This window comes from Benincasa hispida, chromosome 1 (genome assembly GCF_027475165.1).
Source record: "Benincasa hispida cultivar pf3 chromosome 1, pf3_genome.v1.1, whole genome shotgun sequence".
In the NCBI taxonomy this organism is placed as follows: Eukaryota; Viridiplantae; Streptophyta; class Magnoliopsida; order Cucurbitales; family Cucurbitaceae; genus Benincasa; species Benincasa hispida.
This window is the reverse complement of record NC_143478.1, coordinates 68027369-68047762: the sequence shown is the minus strand read 5'-3', so window position 1 is coordinate 68047762 and position 20394 is coordinate 68027369. Positions and strand designations below refer to the sequence as shown.

Sequence of the window (20394 nt, the reverse complement as noted above, 5' to 3'; positions counted from 1 at the left end):
TGATTTAATCTTTATTTAAGAATAAATATATTTTAAGTTTTTTTTTTTTTTTTTAATTCCACCACAAACCAGTTTTGTTTCAAAAAGATTTTGAGTGTATATATCAAATTCAATAAACAAAAAGGAAAAAAAAATTGCAAACTTCATAAGAAAATTTTGTATCACTTCACATTAAACAAACATTTTGCTTGCTTGAGGAAATGCATCTCAAACCAAACACGTAGGGAAGGGCGCGAAAAATATGATCATACCAATTTCAATTCTCAAAGAACAATGATTAGGTGCATTCTCGTACTCTTCCTTCTCTATATACATACCAAAAAAAAAATTATCTTTAATCCATTTTTTTTAAATGAAAAATTATCACGTGACAATATTTTATTGGATGCAGTCCAACTACACCTAAATATTTTTCCAATTTCAAATATATATTCGAATGTCAAATAGTTTTATTTTGAAATAATTTTCTCATAAGATTGTTCGGCCAAAGTCTTTTAGGCATTTTCATTATGATTTTAGCAATCCTCATGTGACAGTCACACCCTATGCATTGAAGGGATTTCATTTTGGTGGTTAAGTATCAATGAATTTCAGTTATAACAATAACATTGTTCTTTTTCACTAGGACACATCTCATTCTTATCGCACAATAATTAGGAAAAAATCAATTTTGACTCTAAATTTGTCACATTGTATCAATTTAGATATTGAACTATTAAGGGGCGTTTGGTGCGCAGATTCGGAATACTAAGCCTGGAAATGTTAAGTTTAAGGGTTAAGTTGGGAGGTTTAGGTAGCTTGAGTTTAAGTTGAAGTGTAGGTTTTGGAAATCTAAATTAAGTGCAGATTTTGGAAATCTGAATTTAAAAAGCTTGTGATTGGAGTGCAGGCTTAGTAAGCCTAGGAACGAAGTGCACATTCATAAATCTCGAGTTTGTGAAATATTTTCTTATATTTAATCAGTGGTTAGATTTTATATTAGTTTAAATTTATCATCTTTATTATTTTAATATAGTTAACTTTAGATAATCTAAAAAATTTAGAAGAATATATGTTTTTTTTTAATTTTGAATTTTGAATTTTGAAATAGAGATTTGGCTAAAATTATAATTTTATTTAATTTATTTTTTAATAATTTAATATTTTGATTTTACTAGGTTTTGAAATAAAATGTTATATAGATTTTTGTCACTTTAACTAATTTAAATTAGGGTTTTCTAGCTTACATCAATATACTTAATTACACAATTGCAGTCTAGTGGACTATTATTTTACACAAAAATCTAGTCCAATTTACTTTTTAACCTTCCTTACTATTCAATTTTTATAAAAAAATATGTCTATGTAACAATAATAATAATAACAACAACAATAATAATAATAGAAGGATGTTTCTTGTAGTGATCGATTACCGATAGAAAAAATAAAAGAAAATCAATGAGATCTCCTAAAATAAAGAAAACATATAAACAAAGATGGGAAGAGAAAGAATTTAAAAAGATAATCTAATAAATAATAATAATTAAAAGAAAAAACTCGAAATAAAAAAAAATTAGAAAAAAGAGAAATTATATTTTAAAAAATATAATTATAATTAAACTAAGGGTCTGCTTAGAATTGACTAAGAAAAAACTTAGAAAAAACTGTTTTTTCAAAAGTTCAATTTTGTTTACTTTTGATTAAAAAAAATTCTTAAAATAAAAACACTCATGTGTTTGACAACTATTTCTTAAAAGTATTTTTATATACAAGTTTGTTTAGTTTGTTATATACTAAAAGTGTTTTTATTGTTGATGGTTGGAAGTTCGCTGGCAGAGTAGCTGGAAGTGGCTATTGGAGGTGGCTGGTGGTGGTTGTTGAGGGTAGCGGTCGAAGTTGGCCGACAATAGTCACCAGAGGTAGCGGTTGAAGTTGGTTGATAGTGGTCGAAGTTTGACCAGAATCAGTGGTCGGTAGTTCACCGGCAAGGTCGCTAGAAGTTCACCAGTAGGGTCACCAGAAGTTGAGACCGAAGGTGGCCAATGGCGGTAGCCGGAGATAGTGGTTGGAGTTGGCCTGTGGCAATCGCTAGAGGTGATGTCCAGAAGTTAGCCAACAAATTTCCTAAATTAAATTTAAAAAAAAAAAAAAAATTTGTAACCCATGGGTTTGAATAGTAAACACTATTCAACCCTTGGAAAGAGTGCAAGAAGCCTAGACTTCTTAAACCCTTGTCCCAAATAAAAGTTGGGCTGAAAATGTCTAATTCATTTTAATCCCAATCCTTGAAACAAACGTCCCCTTAATCTCATTGATTTTAACCCTAAACTTACATAAGTGTTGTAATTTTAATTATCAGCTCAATTTTAATTAATTCATCTACTATTTTAACACAAAAAAAAAAAATAAAAACAATGAGAAATTCTTCATAAACTTATTAATTTCTATAAAATAAAGTTTCGTAGAAAGATAAATTTGACTAATACACAAATTAGCTATCGAAAACATTTTCAAAACCCATAAATTTCAAAAAGAAAGAAAAAAAGAAGAAGAAAAACTCTAATGTTGTTTTTTTCTAAAGAAATTATCGGATATTAAAATTGCATCATGTGTTTTAGGTTTAAGGTCCAAATTGATGAAACACGAGAACTTTGGTCAAAATTAATTTTTTTTAATAAGTAATTCTCTGTCCTTTGTTTTAATTTTATTTCTCCTTCACTGATGGAGGTTGAATTTAACCCAGTTTAATTGAATGTACTTCACCTATAGAAAGGTTTGAATGCCAACCACTTGACTAAACTACAGATATGTTTATACCCATTTTGTTTTATTTCTCTCATTTGTTTCAAAAAAATAAGAAGAAGAAATATATGTTTTCAGTGTGTTTTGATCTTTTCTTTACATCAAATGGAGCTTCAAATTTGTTTTAACTTTTAAGTGCACATGGTCTTGTTCTAAAGTTTTAAATTTTAAATCAATGCTAATCTATAATTTATTTATTTATCATCATCATCATTATTTAGTGAATATAGTATAGAAATAACGTATGACTTCAAAGGAATGAATGGAATAAGTGCATGTTTTTTTAAGATGAAACGAATGTACGTTAATTATCATTGAGTTATGCTCACTTCGCCATAATTCATTAATTTTTTTTAGTTACGTTATAAAAATATTGAATGAACTTCATATTTGTATTGATTTCAATATAGTGAGTACAATCTCTAATATTTGATCTTTTAATATTTTTTCTCCAACGTTGAAGAAAGTTCTTCTTCTACGTTTTCTTTGAACTTTAACTTAGAATTCAAGGACCTAAGAGAAGTTTTTGTCTTCAAGGTCTTCAGTCTTCAAGTCTAACGCTCTTTAAAGTTTCGGAGCTTTATTCTTTTGATCCTCAAAGCTTCAAGAGAGTCATGTCCTTCAAGTCTCTAGTGCTTCAATCTTTGAGTCTTCAAAGCTTCAAAGCTTCATTATTCAAAACTGATCTTTAGTTCTCCCAAAACAATTCCCTCCAAAATGAAGAATAAGACCTCTGTTTATAGAAAACTGTACTTGAGCTAAATTTAAGCTTGAACCCTATGAAACACAGATACAGATACGGCTACACGATACAAATACGATCAGATATGACGATTCGTCAATTTCTAAAAAACTAAGATATGAATATGTCTAAGGATGCGTCATTTATATATATATGTGTGCATTTCTAAGAAACGGGGATATTGATACGTTGAAGATACATTTTCTTTTTCTTTAAAAAAAATCTAGGATATAGATAAATTTAGCATACAAATTAATAACAATAGTACAAAAAATAGAATACAAACACTGAAATACAAACAAAAAAAAAAAAAAAAAGTGACTCATATTACAAAGAAAAAGAAGAAGATTAGAGGGAGAAGTATGAGGATAAACGAAGGGCTTCTTCATTGAATTGTCAAAGATATCCAAATGATTTATATTTTGGTAGACTTTATGGAGACTCAAATGTAAAGATAGAAATTAGATGATTCTAGTCTGTTATTTATTTATTTTTCCTTTTAGTTTTGGACTCGAGTAATGATCTTTTTAAATAGATTGACAAGTTTTAGATTGAGAACGATTAGATGAATTGCTTGTCTTTTTTCTTTAAAAAAAAGTACCCATACCCATAGAAATACGTATCTTGAAAGTGTCTGAAAGTATCGATACGTGATACTAATTCTTTGCCTCACAATTTGTACTTCATGATCTTTTCTTTGCCCATATTTTCATAATGGACTTGAATTAAATTGAAATTTGGACTTGTGCACCTTTAATCACTCAATTCAATCTAATTTATAATTTCAAGCCCAATTGAGTCGCTAGCCAAATTTATCGATCGTGACCCTAATATAATCACTGTTGAATTCGACAAACCTATTACTATTGTCATATTGCTAGAAAGGAGATGTGGTTATTTTTAAAAAAAAAAAAAAATAGAAATTATTAGCGAGTACGCTTTTTAGCAGAAATAGAGACCATTTAGAAGTTAATTTTTAGTTTGGTTAAATTTTAAGTTCTTTTGATCCATGTCTATACAAGTTTTGATCGCATCTAATAGATTTCCAAATAGAGACTATTTAGAAGTTAATTTTTACTAAACACAAAATTAAAAATTTACAGTTAAAAAGATAATGTTTGATTTATACAAGTAGATCAATTAACTTTCACAAAGTTCGAATACATCACAATTCTATTAAGCACAAAATTAGAAGTTGAGAAATCCTATTAACACAAAATCAGACATTTAGAAACCTATTAGACATATTTGAAGCTCGAGTTTTTATTCTTTCAAAAGAAAAAAAGAAAGGTTCAAATATCTATTCCATAAGATTGAAGTCCCAATCATCTTATAAACTTAAAATTCAAGTACCAAACGAACAACAAAGGTTAAAATTCTGGGACTAAACTTGCAATTTAAACCCCTTTACATTGGATTTTTTTTAATTTAGCTTAAAAAACTATTTTCATTTTATCATCTACTTTCTACTTATGTTTGAAAACTCAAGTCAACTAGAAAAATGTCTTTTAAAAAAAAAAAAAAAAATTATAGAATTTGAGCTGAAATTCATGTGTTTCTTCAAAAGAGGTGAAAACCATGATTGAGAAATGAAGAACAATCATAATTTCAAAGACAAAATCGTTATCAAGATCTTAATTTTTTAGTTCTCAAGTAACAAAAATTTACAAAAAAATGAAGTAACTTATTTGTTATAGCAGTTTCAAGTTTAAAATAATCTAAACGCTCAGCAGTCAACTATTAATCATAGTTTTGAAGAAGAAACAAAATTAACTCAGCCTCCAAACATATTCGAAACTCCTAATCCATCAAATAATATATAACATGTCCTGGGAATTTCTCAACGCTAGATGTTGCATCAATACAATCAACTATAGAATAGAGTTAATCGAAGCATGTCATAATCTAACTCGAATATCCTAACTTATTAACACAAATTCATTTAGTAGGAAATCTAGCAAGAAAAAAAACTACAATAGTTCATTGGCTATCTACAGAAACAGAGCAAATCACGTGATACGGAATTGAATTGTTCTTTAGCTAACAGAGTACCCACAACAAATCTACATTACAATCAGCCATCTAATAGACAAAAACTCAACATCTAATTCCAACTAATTGTTTTGGTTCATTTGCTAGAAGTTAGTAGATAGGTAACTAAAGTACCATTTGATAACCATTCAGTTTTTTGTTACGAAAATAAGGTTTATAATCACTACTTCCACTACTAAATTTCTTTGTTTTGTTATCCACTTTTAACCGTTGTTTTAAACAACCAAAACAAGTTTAAAACTTGTTTTTGTTGTCTAACTGAGAATTTAAAGATTTCTTAAAAAAGGTGATACCATGAAAAGAAAATTGGAAAAGGAACAAGCATAACTATAAAACTAGAAACTAAAACAAAATCATTATCAAATGAGGTCTAAGCAATCAGTGAAATGTTTTACCAATATGATCAACAATAAAAAAAATCTCCCCAGATATTTTGGTTTAATTGCATTCTTTTACTAACCTTAACATCACAAGATTTTAAAACTATATCCCCCATCATATTGTACACTGCTGAATTTTCCTATCAAATAAAAACAAACTGCATCAAGAGAGTCATTGAACACTGTATTTCTACTTAACACATCACTAACATCATTAGCTTCTCCCAATACACCTTCATAATCTTGTAGCCTATTTCTGTTTTTGGTTTTCCATTTTATAAAACCCGGCCTTTACATAAACCCTTTAGTATTTGGTTCTAAAATTTTATGAAAACTTTGAGAACCCAAAAAAAAAACATGCTTTTAAATAAAATTTCCATTTGTTTTCAGTACAACAAAGGGAAGAGTGCGAAAATTTGAACGTCCAACTTCAAGGAAAGAGTACATATCAATTACAGTTAAACCATGTTCACTTCTTCTAAAATTTCCATATTTCAACATCTCACTTCTCTTCGTCTCTCCAGTACTTCTCACATGTAGCTCCCGCTCTACCTAACATTGTCTCTCTCCTAACTCATCTTCCTAATAAATACCCCTCTCTACTTCTCTAATTCCCCACACTTTCACCAACTGTTTTCTCTGATTTATTGGAATTCAACAGATAGGCAACCATAAAGCAACAATCAGCAAATATAACATACCTATAAGTTATAACTTGCAAGATGAAGTAATGAATCAGCCCATCAAAGTAACCCGCATCCACTGCCCTCCTTAAATGGCATATCAGCATCTATCTGAAAGAATTACCTCCTCAGCTGCAAATTAGTTGAGGGATTTTGAACCAGTTAAAATCACTTTTGTCAGGTTTGAAATCCCTTCAAAACATGTGTTTTATCATTCAAAATCAATTTAATATTTTATTTCACATTTTTAAACATTATTTTCTTACTACCATCTTACCACCATTAAAATTGATTTTGAATAATTAAAAGTTGATAAAAGTGATCTTAACCATTTCAAAAACCACTCTCAAATATGTCATAAATATCAATTTGAAGATTGGGCCTTAACTTTGAACTTGAAATAGTTTATCAAAAAATTTCAACCAAAAAATAATAGTAATAATGAAGGACTTGTTGGTTAGTGAATAAATGAGCACTGTTTCTGAACCAGCTCCGTTATGATATCCTTACAACCACCTTGTTCTTCTTTCCTGCGGATAAAAGTAGAACTTTTCCATCAACAATGTCTACCGCTTCAACTCTTTTACTCTCAGAATCCACTCTGCTATTATTCAAATAAAGTCCCCCTTGCTTCAGCAAACGACGGGCAGCCGACTTGCTTTCGAGCAAACCAGACGTAACTGAAAGATCAACAACCGAAAGATTCAACACTTGATCATATTCCAATGAGCAGCATGGAACATCCTCAGCAATCCCTTCAATAATCTTCCAATCCAACTTTGTCTCTGCTCCTGGTTTCAATGCTTCAGTGGCCTTAAGGGCCTCACTCAAACCATCTTCTCCATGAACAAATCGAGTAACTTCTTCGGCCAGCCGCCTCTGTGCCGTGTTCGGCAAATACCCAGGTTTCGCCATTTGGCTTTCCATGTCCTGAATCTCCTCAATATCCAAAAATGTGAGAATTCTGAGAAATCTCACCACATCAGCATCAGGGACACTGAAGAAATACTGATAGAACTTGTATGGGGATAACATCGACGGTGAAAGCCAAATAGCGCCGTCTTCGGATTTACCAAATTTTGTCCCATCACTCTTCAAAAGAAGAGGAAATGTTAAACCATAAACACCATCAGCTTGAGGCAAACGTTTCCTAATAAGCTCTGTCCCTGCAGTGATATTCCCCCATTGATCACTACCTCCAATCTGAACAGAAACTCCCTCGTTTTGATACAGATGAAGAAAATCATATCCCTGCAAGAGCTGATAAGTGAACTCAGTATAGCTCATTCCTTGCTCTGATTCCAATCTCCTCTTAACACTCTCTTTAGCCATCATCGATCCCACTCTCGCAAACCGACCCACTTCTTTCAAGAAATCCAAAAACCTAAACTCCTTCCACCAATCATAATTATTAAGAATCACAAAATTAGGGCAAAAACTAGAATCCGATCCCGAATTCCCCAAAATTCTAGTGATAATATTAGTAATACCGAGAGTATTAGCCTCCAAGGTGTGGAGATCGAGTTCGGGCCGCTCGAGGCTCTTGCCCGAGGGGTCGCCGACTCGGGCAGTCGCACCGCCGATGAGAGCGACGGCGGTGTGGCCACATCGGCGGAACCAAGAGAGAACGATTAGACCAAGAAGATTACCTAAATGTAAGCTTTGGGCGGTGGGGTCGAAGCCGCAATAGACCTTGAGAGGGGAGAGACAAGCGGAGCGTAGAGTGTCGCTGGTGATGGAATCGAGAAGGCCGCGTTGTTCGAGAATTTGGAGGACGTTGGGCGAAGAAGGGGTTTGAGAGTGGAGAGATGAAGATTGGAGAGAAGTTGGAGAAGAAGAAGCGAAGAAGCGGGAAGTGGTTTTGAGGAAGAAGGAGAAAGAGGGTTTGGAGGGAATGGTGGAGAAGAAGAAGGAGCGTTGAGAGAGAAGGAAAGCTTTGGAGCCATAACAATAAGAAGAAGAAGAAGCAAGGATGGCCATGGCTCCACTTCACTTCTATCAGTGCTGCAGACAGAGCTTTGGCTAATCCAATAATCCCCAAAACGAATATCGTGATATAGAGGAAAATGCAGCTGGATGGTTTTTTTTTTTTTTTTTTTTAATTAATGTTTTTCTTTTTCTTTTTTCTTTTTATTTTTACAACAACTCTGAGATAGGGTTGACAACGGGGCCGGGTCGGGACCGGGGGACTCCCCGTCCCTGTAGGGTATTTTCCCACGGGAAACGGCCTTGCGGGTATCCATCCCCGACCTTTATATATATATATATATATATATATATAAATAGACAATTTAATCGAGGACAGGACAAGGCGGGGATACCCGTCTCCGACCGAGGACCCAGTTAGGATCTCTAATTTGATCCCATCCTTGGTCAAATCAGGGATTCCCCGTCCCAATCAAGTGAGAGACCCGGAAATTTTTGCCAACCCTATCATGAGATGAGAGATCCAACAAGGTGAGGCTTAGTTTGAGATTGGCTTTTAAAATAATTATTAGCAAGTATGCTTTTAGAAAAATCAACAATTAATGGTTGACAAATCTCACATTAAACTTAAAAGTATGTTATAATCTTCCATAGATAAATATAAAAGTATCTTATTTTAGATATAAATAATTCAAATGAATTTATAAAAAAAATATTATTTTTTATTTTTTAATTTTAAATTTTAAATAAACTTTTAGAATGATATATTGTGTTTGTTACCAATTAATTTTTAAATGAAAGAAAATAACTTTATTTTTAATAAAATTAATATGGTATACTTTTTAAAAAAAAAAATTGATGCATTCAATTCATAAAGATTAGAAAATAGATTTGATTAGGTAAGAAATAGATAGATATATAAAAGAAACCTTATTTTTAAAGTATAAAATTGAAAACATAATATTCATTACAAACTCTACCTGATTTTAAGAGAATCTAAAAGGTAATACAATACTAATTTTAAAATAAATGTGAAATTAACGCGTTTTTTAAAATGATTTTAACAAATTTAATTTAAATTGGTCATAAATAGTTGAGCTCACTTTGGTAAACTATATATGTCAACACATATAAGTATGACATGAACTTGTACTAAAAACCTTAAAATTTGAAGTTCGATCTTAAAATGTATATATATATATAATACTAACATTTCATTCAAATAACCATATTTATTAAAAGCCTTTTAACATTTCAAAACTAAAGTAAAAATCTTGTACAAATGTTGGACAAAAAATCAACTTGGCATTTAAAAAATAAAGTAAAAATCCTCTAAAAATGCTGGACAAAAAATCAACTTGGTGATAGCTAATAGTTGATGGATTAAACCCTTAAATAAAGGCATTTACACCCATTAACTCTTTTGTCCGGTAAATAAAATTTAGTGGTAGTATTTATTACTTGGCCTATATATAATTATTGTATGTTTATGATTAAAAAAATTATAAGTATGATGGGAAAACATTTGAAATCATTTATAATGGGTCATCAGTCAAGTATATTTTGTTATGATCGAATTTAATTCAAGAATAAGAATGTCTAGGATAAAGTTAACGAGTAAAAATTGTAAAAGACAAATAATTTTACAAGATACTTCCATATTTATATGAGTTCAAAATTGACATTTACGATATATAGTAAAAAATTCATGAAACATAAAAAATATACAACAAAATATCATTAACAGAAAATGTTTGAATAACATAAAATATTTGTTTACTGAATTAAATATTTTAAAATTTTATTGTTCTTAATGAATATTCATCCCCATTGACATTTTATCGATATTTCCACCATCTCCATAAAATTGGGATCACATTTTCGACATGGACATTAACCTTGACTACAATACATATTCCTACATATCATAATCACATATTACCATAGCATTTCATGCTACACCAGAAAATTGTCCAAGTAGTAAATATAGGGAGATAAAAAGGATTGTTAATGAAGGAACTGCTTACCAGAGAGTATAGATGGCTAAAATAACCAAACATATAGATGAAGCAACTTTTTTAAGGATTCTTTAGGAATGGTTTTATACCAATGCCACGTAGAGCTTCTTCCATGAACATACGCAAACCCGTAAACATCGAGCTCATGTCGCTTGTGTTCATGAGTTTGCAAGAGAGATATTTTGCACGACCCCAAGTGAAGGAAAACTCATGGAAAGTTTATGAAAGCCATCATCTTTGAACTTTAATTTTCACTGTATCCAGATTTACCTCATGAGCTGCTCCAGCATTCACCCTAGTTTTGACTAATGAAACCAACTACCCCATACTTCTTTCCTGTCAAATCACAAAAGAAGTAAATGAGAATTTGAAGGTTTAAAGGAAGAGGCATGTCCTCTAATCTACTTAGTAGAGTGCATTGATAACTTAAAAGACAAATTAACAAATGATATGTGATAAATTACGTGTTTTCTCTTTCGTCGATCAATTCCTGCGCTCTTCATGTCGTTCTTTGGAAGTCCAGAACCAGGAGGAATACCATACTGCATTGGAGAAAGGGCGGGTGTACCAGCTGGTGAAGCTGCCATCGCGGGGGCTGGGGCAGGCACAGGTGCTTGAGGTGGAGCAGAAACTGGGGGTGGTAATGCTGCAGGTTCAGGCAGAGGTCGTGGTAAAATGTGTTTCAAACGATTGTTCCTGTAGTTCTTCCAGAAGTAAAATTGTTGCCTGTGTGCCAATTCCTAAGAAATTCCAAATGATGCAACTGTGTTAAAATACTAGGAAAAAGGAAAAGGGGTCATATCAGCATATTAAGAGCAAACCATTTGGAAAGCAACAAATATCTCTCGTGAACTGATGGACATGGAAGACACTTTAAATTTTGTCATCTCATTACAAACAGAAACAAAACATTATCAGAGATGTGCACAGACACAAGCACGCAAAAACTTCACCGTCCAACTAAATATTTATCCCCGATCTCGAAAGGGAAAACAGAACAGAAGCTAACCTTGTTGCCAGGATGAGCCATTGCATTTCGGAAATTTGAATTTTGTAGAAGTTCAAGGAAAAAAAGACAATGAGGATACCTAGAAACAACATTGACGTCAATACCAAAAGCACAATCAATTCTCATTCTTTAGTTCAGGGAAAGAACTGACTCACATTATAAACTTAATATACTCTGGGCGTTGCCAGTATTGAAGATACTTCAAGTAACCAATAAAAGCTTCATCCTCGAGGTAACGATTCTGAGCCAGATCTGTATAAAACTAGATGATCAGCTATCGGAATTGAGAGCAGAAAAAGCATTTGTTCCAACATTTCAATACCAATTTGTAAATACATCATTCTTTAAGAGGCATATCCGAGCGAGTACGTGAAAATGACTACCACAAAAAATTTAAGTTCCAACTTCAGAAACGTACTTCAGTCGTAAGATACCATAGTATATCATCAAAAGAATAAAATTCAAGGAAATTCACTATATGTGGAACCACTGTAAGAAATTTTACAATGCTAGCATGTCTTAATAGGCAGAAAGATCAAGCAGACAAGCACCGATCTCTGATAAATTATAAGTTGTTTTTGGAGTAAAAACAGTAGGTCACAGCACCAGCAGTAGTCAGAGACTCGGGCGACATGCATAAAAGAAAAAGTTTCACTCTAGCTCATGAAGATGCAAATTTAGAATGAACTCCGGTTCTGAATGTCAAAATCTGATCTTTCATTGTGATTTTCTTCTTCCCATTGATCAATCAAAAATCAAAACTTCACAGGAAAATGCAACTAAGAAAATGATGTTCAAAATTCAAACAAAGCACATGGTTCACGTGAGATATTATATGATAAAAATTCAAGCTAGCAGTTCCTTTTCTTTCATATCCATTAACGTTCAATCTAGCTTGTTAGACCTCAACTATTATAACAGAATAGTTGTAACCATACTATATTTGATTGTCAAGAAAATTCGTACGATATTAAATCATCGATCATCACCAGCTTGAACCCATTCCAAGGGCTTATTTAATCTTACATTGACATTTATTATAAACATAAGTTTAATCTACTTTATCATTAGAAGAAATACGTAGAATTTACTTTCGGATTGACTGTTTTTCATGTGAAACACAGTTTCATGTCTAGTCAGCTCATTAAAAATCCAAATTGAAACTAAACACAACTAAAAAAGTTTGAAAGCAATTTTTTAACTACAACGAGAAGAAACTAGAGAAACGCTTCAGTTTCGAAATTCCATCGTTTTGGAACATCCAACAGCTTTTTCCTCACTTCAAGCTGAAGTTTCAAGCATAAGAAATCGGCCTAACTCCCTTTAAAGAAACCCTAAATTCTGCAAAAACTTACAATGAATGTAAGTTGGATTGGCAAGACATTGAACAAATTCCAATTCGAGCAAGAACCGCTGCCGTCCGTCATCCGGATCTTTGTAAACACTAGTAGGCCTGAACAGAAAGGGAAAATTGATCAATTCACAAGGAGCCCAATAAACTAATCCCTCGGGAACAGAACAGAAAAGAAGAATTAAAGCCATACCCAAAATGAAAGAAGAATTGGTCAAAGAGAGAAGAAGAAGGAGGGGGAAATGATAGAACACGAAAATGAAAAGAGAAACACACTTACGATGATGGATTACCAGCAGCCTCTTCGTTTAATCCAGGGTTAGAAGCCATTGAATCTGGTAGTCGAAGTTTAACTATCGTGCAATGGAAGTTCAAATTGAACCCAAAAATAAGAAGAAGTAACGAGATTCGTAGTGGAGCGATATGGCGATATCCTTCAGAGCTCTCAACAATGGCGATTGAAATCGATGACCCAATGCAACACAACGAAATATGCCCGCGCCAACAATTGTATAAAAGCCCGAATCGATTTTCTCCCACTTTTTAAAATCACTCCAAACACACCGTTCAATTGCTCCCAATTAATTTAATATTTAATTTTACTTTTATAAATTAAAACTATATTTTTAAAAAGTAATTTATTGTTAAGTAAAAAATAATAATAATAAAAGTGATTTTAATCGTTTTGATATTAATATACAAAAAAGGGTTTTCATTTAGATTCTCTTACTCTTTAACTAAAACACATGTACCAAAGAGAGTCGCCAAAATGGTTTGTGTTGCATAAGGAGAGAGCTAAATGAAGATTCGATATACGAATGGTTCGATATTGATATTAAATACCCATAGATAGTCAATATGAACTTGACTTAGTGATATTGACATGACCTTTATCTTTAAAGATCGAATGTTCAATCTCCCACCCCATAGTTGTATTAAAAAAATTATTCATAGATATCTCCAACATCTTTTTATTAATATATATATATATACATTTATTTAATCTAATATGAATAAGAATACTCATAATAATAATCAAAAAAATTGGTATAAACCAACCTACAAATTTACTTGTTATACCTATCAAACTGGAGAGGGGAGAGGAAAATGATGTTTACATATCACATCAACTTATAATTACTTATTAAATAACAAAGAATTCTACATCCTCAACAGTTCCAATTCACCATACACAAGGATATGTTCTTTAGTTTCCTTAATTTTCTTTCTTCCAAATTCTCTAATGGTTGAAAACATGGTTTTTTTTAGCCCTTCCAGAGCCAACAAAATGTAAACCACAAATCTTTACCCTCTCAAGCTAGAAACTGCTACCAAGTTCATTAAAAACTCAAGTGGGATTGTTGAAACATCAATAAACTACAATGTTTTCCACACCCTCCAATTTATAGAGATGGTAAATGAATCCTTGATGAAGGAACCGTAGATCCCGAATAATAATTTGCGGTACTAGTACGAGAATTGTATCTCCTAGTACGGTCTGTACCGCATCGGCCGCCTGAACCTTGGAACCCTTCTGCATAAAGTAGGAAGATAAAAACTAACATTATAAAGCGCTGACAGTGAAAGGAATTGAATTTTTCAATTAGATGAATATATCATTCCACAAATTCCTTCAAATCAGCAAAGAGAGAAGAATAAGAAATGTACAGTTAATGATCTAACTCCCTTTCAACAATATACATTAGAAGTTGATTGGTCTAAAAGAGTGCGATTTGTCTACTACGCCTGAATGATGATCATTTAAAAAGAAATGCAGCACAATCATGATTTAAATATCCAAAAGAAGAGATGGCAATTTGTGACCTCCCAAATTTTTTTTAATGTAATTTAAATTCAGTTATTTTGTAATATTAGAAAATTATTTTGAATTTTTGGAGGATAAATTGAATTATTATAAAAGGATAATTCAATTTTAGTTTTGGCTTAGAGAAGAATTTTGGAATTTAGATTTGATTAAAGGAAAATTTAGAATTTATGTCAAATTAATTCCATTTTAAGTTAATTTGGGAAATTGAATTAAAATTGGGATTTGGTTTTATTTTGTCATTTGGAGAAGATAATTAGAATTAAATAGATTGAATTGAGATAATTGATTTAGAATTATTTTCCTAAAAGGATTTAGGATTTTAAATCCAAAAATATTTTGGATTTTGAGAAGGAAAAGGAAAGGGGTTTGAGTTGCTAAATAGGTGGTTGGGTTAGGTTTTATTTATTAGTGTTTAAAAGAAAAGAAAAGGAAAAAAAAAAGAAAAGAGGAATTTTCTAGTTTTGTTTTATAGTTTCAAGGATATCGTTAAATGAATTTCAGTTATTTAGTTTTAATTAAGTTAATTATTTTATGCTATTTATTTAGTTTTACTAAGCTATGAAAAGATGTCAACTTGAATTGTATGCATGCATGTCTATAGTAACGACCTAGTTTAAGTCCTAGGGAGTCGAATCGTTACACGATTATATATGCGAGCTAAACTAACGGTACTCTGCGTTACAACTTGCATATGAACATTTCAAAGTCTCCTCCATACCATAGAGTGAAAAGCAAAACAGTAGTTCAGCACTTACCCATAACCATACGAAGGATAAGGCGCAGCAGGCATGAAAGGCCGGCGACCTCGAAAGCCAAAAGGGTTTGGCCTCCTTCCTCGGTATTGCTTCATGCCAGGCACATTCGTCCTTTTAGCAGAGACCTGCAAAATGTAACAAAAACGAACCATGGTTGTTATCCTTATCCACAATAGGCGTACAAGCTCCGGGATGTGCAGAAAGCTCCTACTCTCCCAATCCTAGCAAACTCTACTAACCAAAAGCAAACGCTCCTAAGATACTTTCCCTCTCTATATACACCTTTCACTCACGACTTCTCTCATCCCCCAACGTCTTCCTCTGATATAACATACATTATTGGCGTCCTATTAGTATTAGTGAAATAAATTATTAACAAAAGTTAAAGAGTGTAAATCCGAGTTCAAAAGACCTTTAGTTGACGACCATGCAATTCTGACTCATTTAACAGTAAAGCATTCTGGACAGCATCAACCTCCACGAACTCAACATAAGCAAATCCCTTCGGGTGACCAAATTTGTCCGTCAAAATTGTCACTCTATTCACTGTTCCACATGATTGAAAATGCTGTTGGACCTCTTCTGGCGTGCATGCATAGTCGACCTGAAGTAAAAGCCACGACTGAAATATTAAATCATTTTGTATTGAAATATAATATCGGAAAGCCTTGTGAAATAAGGAGGCAAAAAAAAAAAGCATGCCCAAGGAGAAATGACACTTCAATCTGCCATCCGTTTAGACTTAACAGGACTCCAGATTAGGATCATGTTAAAAGAAAAATATCTTTAGACCTAGAATTCTATCGATAAAATATTATTCCTAGTAGCAGCTGATAGTGACTTGACACATAATATATAATAAACTTCAAACAAATATCCTGCGAATTCATTATTACAAACATGATATTTCACATCTAAAACATGGAATCATTTTTTATTGAAAGCCAAGCTTTCATTGAGCAAAAATGAAAGAGAACAAGGCCATAAAGAAAACAACCCCAAAAAGAGCCAAATTACCACAAAAAAGTCTCCAATCAAGCCAATTTAGACCTAAACAATAATTACAAAATTATTTACATGAAACCTTGCTAACTAAAGCCTAAAAGGAGGCATGAAACCTCGCTAAAAGACTAAAGCTCCTCCCAATATCTCTTAGACCCTCTAAATGTTTGATTGTTCCTCTCATCCCAATGAGGTGTTATTGAGATTTCTAGAAGAGTCTATCGCCCTATGGCATTAGGTGGTGGTTAGGATAAATGAAAAATGAAAGAATGTAAAGATGGTTTACGAGAGAGGAAGATTAGAAATGTGTACAGCCCTTGGTGGGAGTATGCAAACTAAAACATCGCAATGATATCTTCACTACAACTAAAGTTGCAGAACAGAGATGGTGGGAAAAGCTCCTTTTGGCAGGATAACACTGGGGAAAGAATTAATGAATGCAAGAAGCTCAGAATGATAGCAGCATCAATTCATGAAGGGTAGCAACAAGAAGAAACCAGGATAAGTTAGAATTGAATAAACATTTTGAACTTCTTTGCTAGATTAATACAATGCAAGCAGGAAGCGAGCAATGGCAATTCTTAGGAACCTTTGCCAGCAGGGTGTCAACAAAGTGGATAGATTACAAAAGAGATGTCCAAATATGACTATAAGTCCTAACTTTTGTTTTCTCTGCATGAAAGCAGAGGAGGAGGACCAAGGGCACTAATTCTCAAATTCCTCTAATACCCGACAATATGCTGAATTGGGTTTTTCTTCATTCAACTCCCTTACGGACTTGCTGACTCAAGTAGCCTCAATATAATATTAGCTCATTGTTGCAAGGCCATAGACTTTTTAAAAAAAAATAAAAAAATAAAAAAAGGGCAGAAATATGATGAATCAACACAAAGAATATATTTGTTTGGGGCAAGAAAGAAAGAGGACACTTGTCTCAATGAGAAGAGGATGGGCTGGGAAGAGGGCCCTGATTTAAAATCAATTTATATAATTTGCGGTGTGGTATGGCATTCCCTAATGATAACTGTTTTTTTCCCTATATTATTTATCTGAGTTTGACTCCTTGATGAAAATTTGCCTCTCATTTAAAAAGGATGACATTCAAAGTAAAAACTAAAGGAAAAAAAAAGATAGGGATCATTTGATAACCATTTTGCTTTTGGTTTTCTATTTTTGAAATTTACTTTTGTTTCCTCACCATTTGTCGGTAAGCTTTTCATCTTCCTTAAAAATACATTTGAATTCAAAGTCGAATCTCAAAGACAAAATCAAGTATCAAATTTTGGCTTGATTTTTGAAAGCATGTCTAAAAAGTATTAATAAAGCAAGAAAGTTGTAAGTAGAAAAAGTGTTTGTAAGCTTAATTTTCAAAAGTAAAAAAATAAATAAATAAAACGATTATCAAATGGGCACTTAACAGGTATATAAGCTTCTCAACATTTTATTCCAGTACATTAGATACTTCGAGTATAAATAGTAAAGGTGCAATGGTTTGTCGGATGACAAAAGAGAAAATAAAATGAGATCAGGGTTAAAGGTGTAAAACTAGAAATGAGTACTGCAGAACTTCAATATTAAAATAACACGGCGAAAGGAAAGGGGTGATAAATCTCACATTACCAACATATACAGATCGAGAATCTACTTCCTCCTTTTCAGCCTGAGTTGCAGAGGTACTGGATGAATCTTCTTACATGTTAAAAGGAACACAAGTTAATTACAAACAAACTACATACCCTAAAAAGATTGTTAACCGAAGTATGAGACAAAACTTCCACTGATTAATATTTTCTCGCCACCAAAAAGAGGATAAAATGATGAGAAGAAAAGGAGTAATATATTCGTCGGGGGAAAAATCCTATAAAGTATCTAATGAGCATACATGCATGCCACCAGAACACATGCATCTTGCATATTTCACAAGCTGCAAGTTCATAAAGTTTTGAACAGCTAGAAATGCAATATACATACACCTGGAAAGGAAGTGAGGGTACATTAAAACAATCGATTTGTTTCGTTGATAAGTGAAATATAATACAAATTTGACAATATTAGGGCGACATAATTGTTTCACCCTTTAGAAATTTACTCAAATATGACAAAATTTCTAGAATCAAATAGAATACGTAAGAAACAAGAGAGAACTTAACTTCCATTCCACCCAGATGAAAAACAAGCATTAGAAGAAATTTGTCAAATATCATCCAAATATATAAATGAAAACTCACAAGGCTTCAGAATTTTCAATATCTAACTATGCTTTGTGTTGTTTAGTTTTGTTTTTATGAAGAAGTTTGCTACATACTAAAACGGACTTTGATTGTTTAGAAAAAGAGAAATGGGGATTATTGAACTCCTTGGTTACGCCATATGGACACTAAAGATAGGCATCGAACCTCGTGGTAGACCAACCACCAGACTTCCCCCGGGGACTCTTAATCCATTAAATAACTCTTTGACAACATTCGTTAATCACAAAACTCCCCTATTTTCCTTCAACGTCCCTTCATTGCAAACCACGCCAATTTCTAGACTCTCTGAAACTAGAATACCAAAAAACCCCATTGCATCCTTCAAGTACAATACAGACAATAAGGATAAACCCAAACAGCTCTTAGAACTTCACGCAACCAGATTCTCGAATCGGGCAGCCATATTCAATCCCTTCGATATGAAAACATGTGATCGGTCTTAAAGGTTAAAACTAGGTTTTTAAAAAAAAAAAAAAAAAAATGTGTCTATTCCTGTAAAGAAAAACAAACTACATAGGTAATTCAAGTAACCTAAATCCTCCCACAACATCAATAAACAGGATTCAAGAACCAACTTACTAAATTACAGAGATGAAAGAGGAAGATACCTTGAACAGCACCCATCTCCTTCTCAACTTTGGCCTGCATTTCCCGAAGGGCACCGGCCTCCTCTTCGATCTCTTTAAGCCTCCTCTTCATGTCCTCCAAGTCCTGATTAATTAGAAAATACAGAGAATCAGAGACAGACAAAAGTCCATGAAAGAGACTCGGAAGAAGTGGAAAAGCGTGCCTTGGAGTTGGCGTTACTAGGCTCAGCATCATAGCCTTCTTCGTCGGCTCTACCAGAGGACATGTCCAGGTCGGCATCCATCTCGGCGTCGTCGGGAATATCGCCACCATAGACTTCGTGTTCGTGCTCGTCGTAGTTAAAATTGCTCTCCATCTCCGACTCCGTCTCCGTCTCCAGTGGCCCCTCGATCGGTGGTTGGTATGTGTATTTTGTCTACTGGTTCCCAATTGCTGAAGATTAGGTTTCGGATCCTGTCTGCGACTCCGGTTTTCATATTCCTGCTCTTTTTTTATTATTATTATTATTATTATTAACAGTGTATCTGGAAAAAAATTATATTTGGTGTGAACTTGATAAGCATAATTGGAATACAAATATGAATAAAATATAATATTAAAATAAATTAATTAATAAAATATCAAATAAAAAATTTCTCTAAATTCTCCACTTTCTCGAATTTCCATAGACTTTGTCCAATGTGTGTTTTCCAAAATCCACAAAATGCCATTGTTTATAGGCAATTTGGCAAGTAAGAGTTGAATTATACGAACACTAAATATGTGTAATGTTGAGATGCGTGAACAACATTTTGAGAAATTAGGGCATGACACATGGTCAGTGGATACTAAGCATGAGCATCTAATGGACATCTATTATCATAATATTTATAATAATCCCTCTTAGATGCCCATTATATGTATATGAAATATGTCTCGTTAAAACCTCACTGGGAAAAGACCCAATGGAAAAAAAAATCCTAGTGAAGGGAAAATAGTACTATTTCATATAATTATACTTCTACAAAGTATATTTACTCCCCCTCGT

General features: G+C 32.7%; 3 protein-coding genes across 11 annotated transcripts; all 3 read right to left on the bottom strand.

The window, feature by feature from the left end:
* Positions 1-3154: 3154 nt before the first annotated feature.
* On the bottom strand, positions 3155-8733 carry LOC120081627 (tyrosine--tRNA ligase, chloroplastic/mitochondrial). Of its 8 annotated transcripts, XM_039036683.2 has the most exons (4): positions 7155-8733; positions 6657-6770; positions 6036-6095; positions 3155-3447 (listed from the first exon to the last, which is right to left on the bottom strand). In XM_039036683.2, the coding sequence occupies exons 1-2, from the start codon at positions 8616-8618 to the stop codon at positions 6759-6761; spliced, it is 1476 nt and encodes a 491-aa protein (XP_038892611.1). In that variant the 5' UTR covers positions 8619-8733; the 3' UTR covers positions 3155-3447; positions 6036-6095; positions 6657-6758. The 8 variants fall into 8 exon arrangements, with proteins under 8 accessions (XP_038892611.1, XP_038892625.1, XP_038892618.1 ...); XM_039036697.2 differs by lacking the exon at positions 6036-6095 and having other exon boundaries at positions 3155-3528; XM_039036690.2 differs by lacking the exon at positions 6036-6095 and having other exon boundaries at positions 3155-3514.
* Positions 8734-10335: 1602 nt separating this feature from the next.
* Positions 10336-13469, bottom strand: LOC120071838 (mediator of RNA polymerase II transcription subunit 31). The gene is made up of 6 exons (XM_039024234.2): positions 13223-13469; positions 12947-13044; positions 11747-11843; positions 11592-11670; positions 11047-11322; positions 10336-10918 (listed from the first exon to the last, which is right to left on the bottom strand). The coding sequence occupies exons 1-6, from the start codon at positions 13270-13272 to the stop codon at positions 10901-10903; spliced, it is 618 nt and encodes a 205-aa protein (XP_038880162.1). The 5' UTR covers positions 13273-13469; the 3' UTR covers positions 10336-10900.
* Positions 13470-14055: 586 nt separating this feature from the next.
* Positions 14056-19892, bottom strand: LOC150038657 (polyadenylate-binding protein 1-like). 2 transcript variants are annotated; one of them, XM_090311252.1, is made up of 6 exons: positions 19570-19892; positions 19388-19490; positions 18143-18213; positions 15938-16129; positions 15526-15650; positions 14056-14476 (listed from the first exon to the last, which is right to left on the bottom strand). In XM_090311252.1, the coding sequence occupies exons 1-6, from the start codon at positions 19720-19722 to the stop codon at positions 14431-14433; spliced, it is 690 nt and encodes a 229-aa protein (XP_090167378.1). In that variant the 5' UTR covers positions 19723-19892; the 3' UTR covers positions 14056-14430. The 2 variants fall into 2 exon arrangements, with proteins under 2 accessions (XP_090167378.1, XP_090167371.1); XM_090311245.1 differs by having other exon boundaries at positions 18143-18216; positions 19570-19844.
* Positions 19893-20394: the final 502 nt, after the last annotated feature.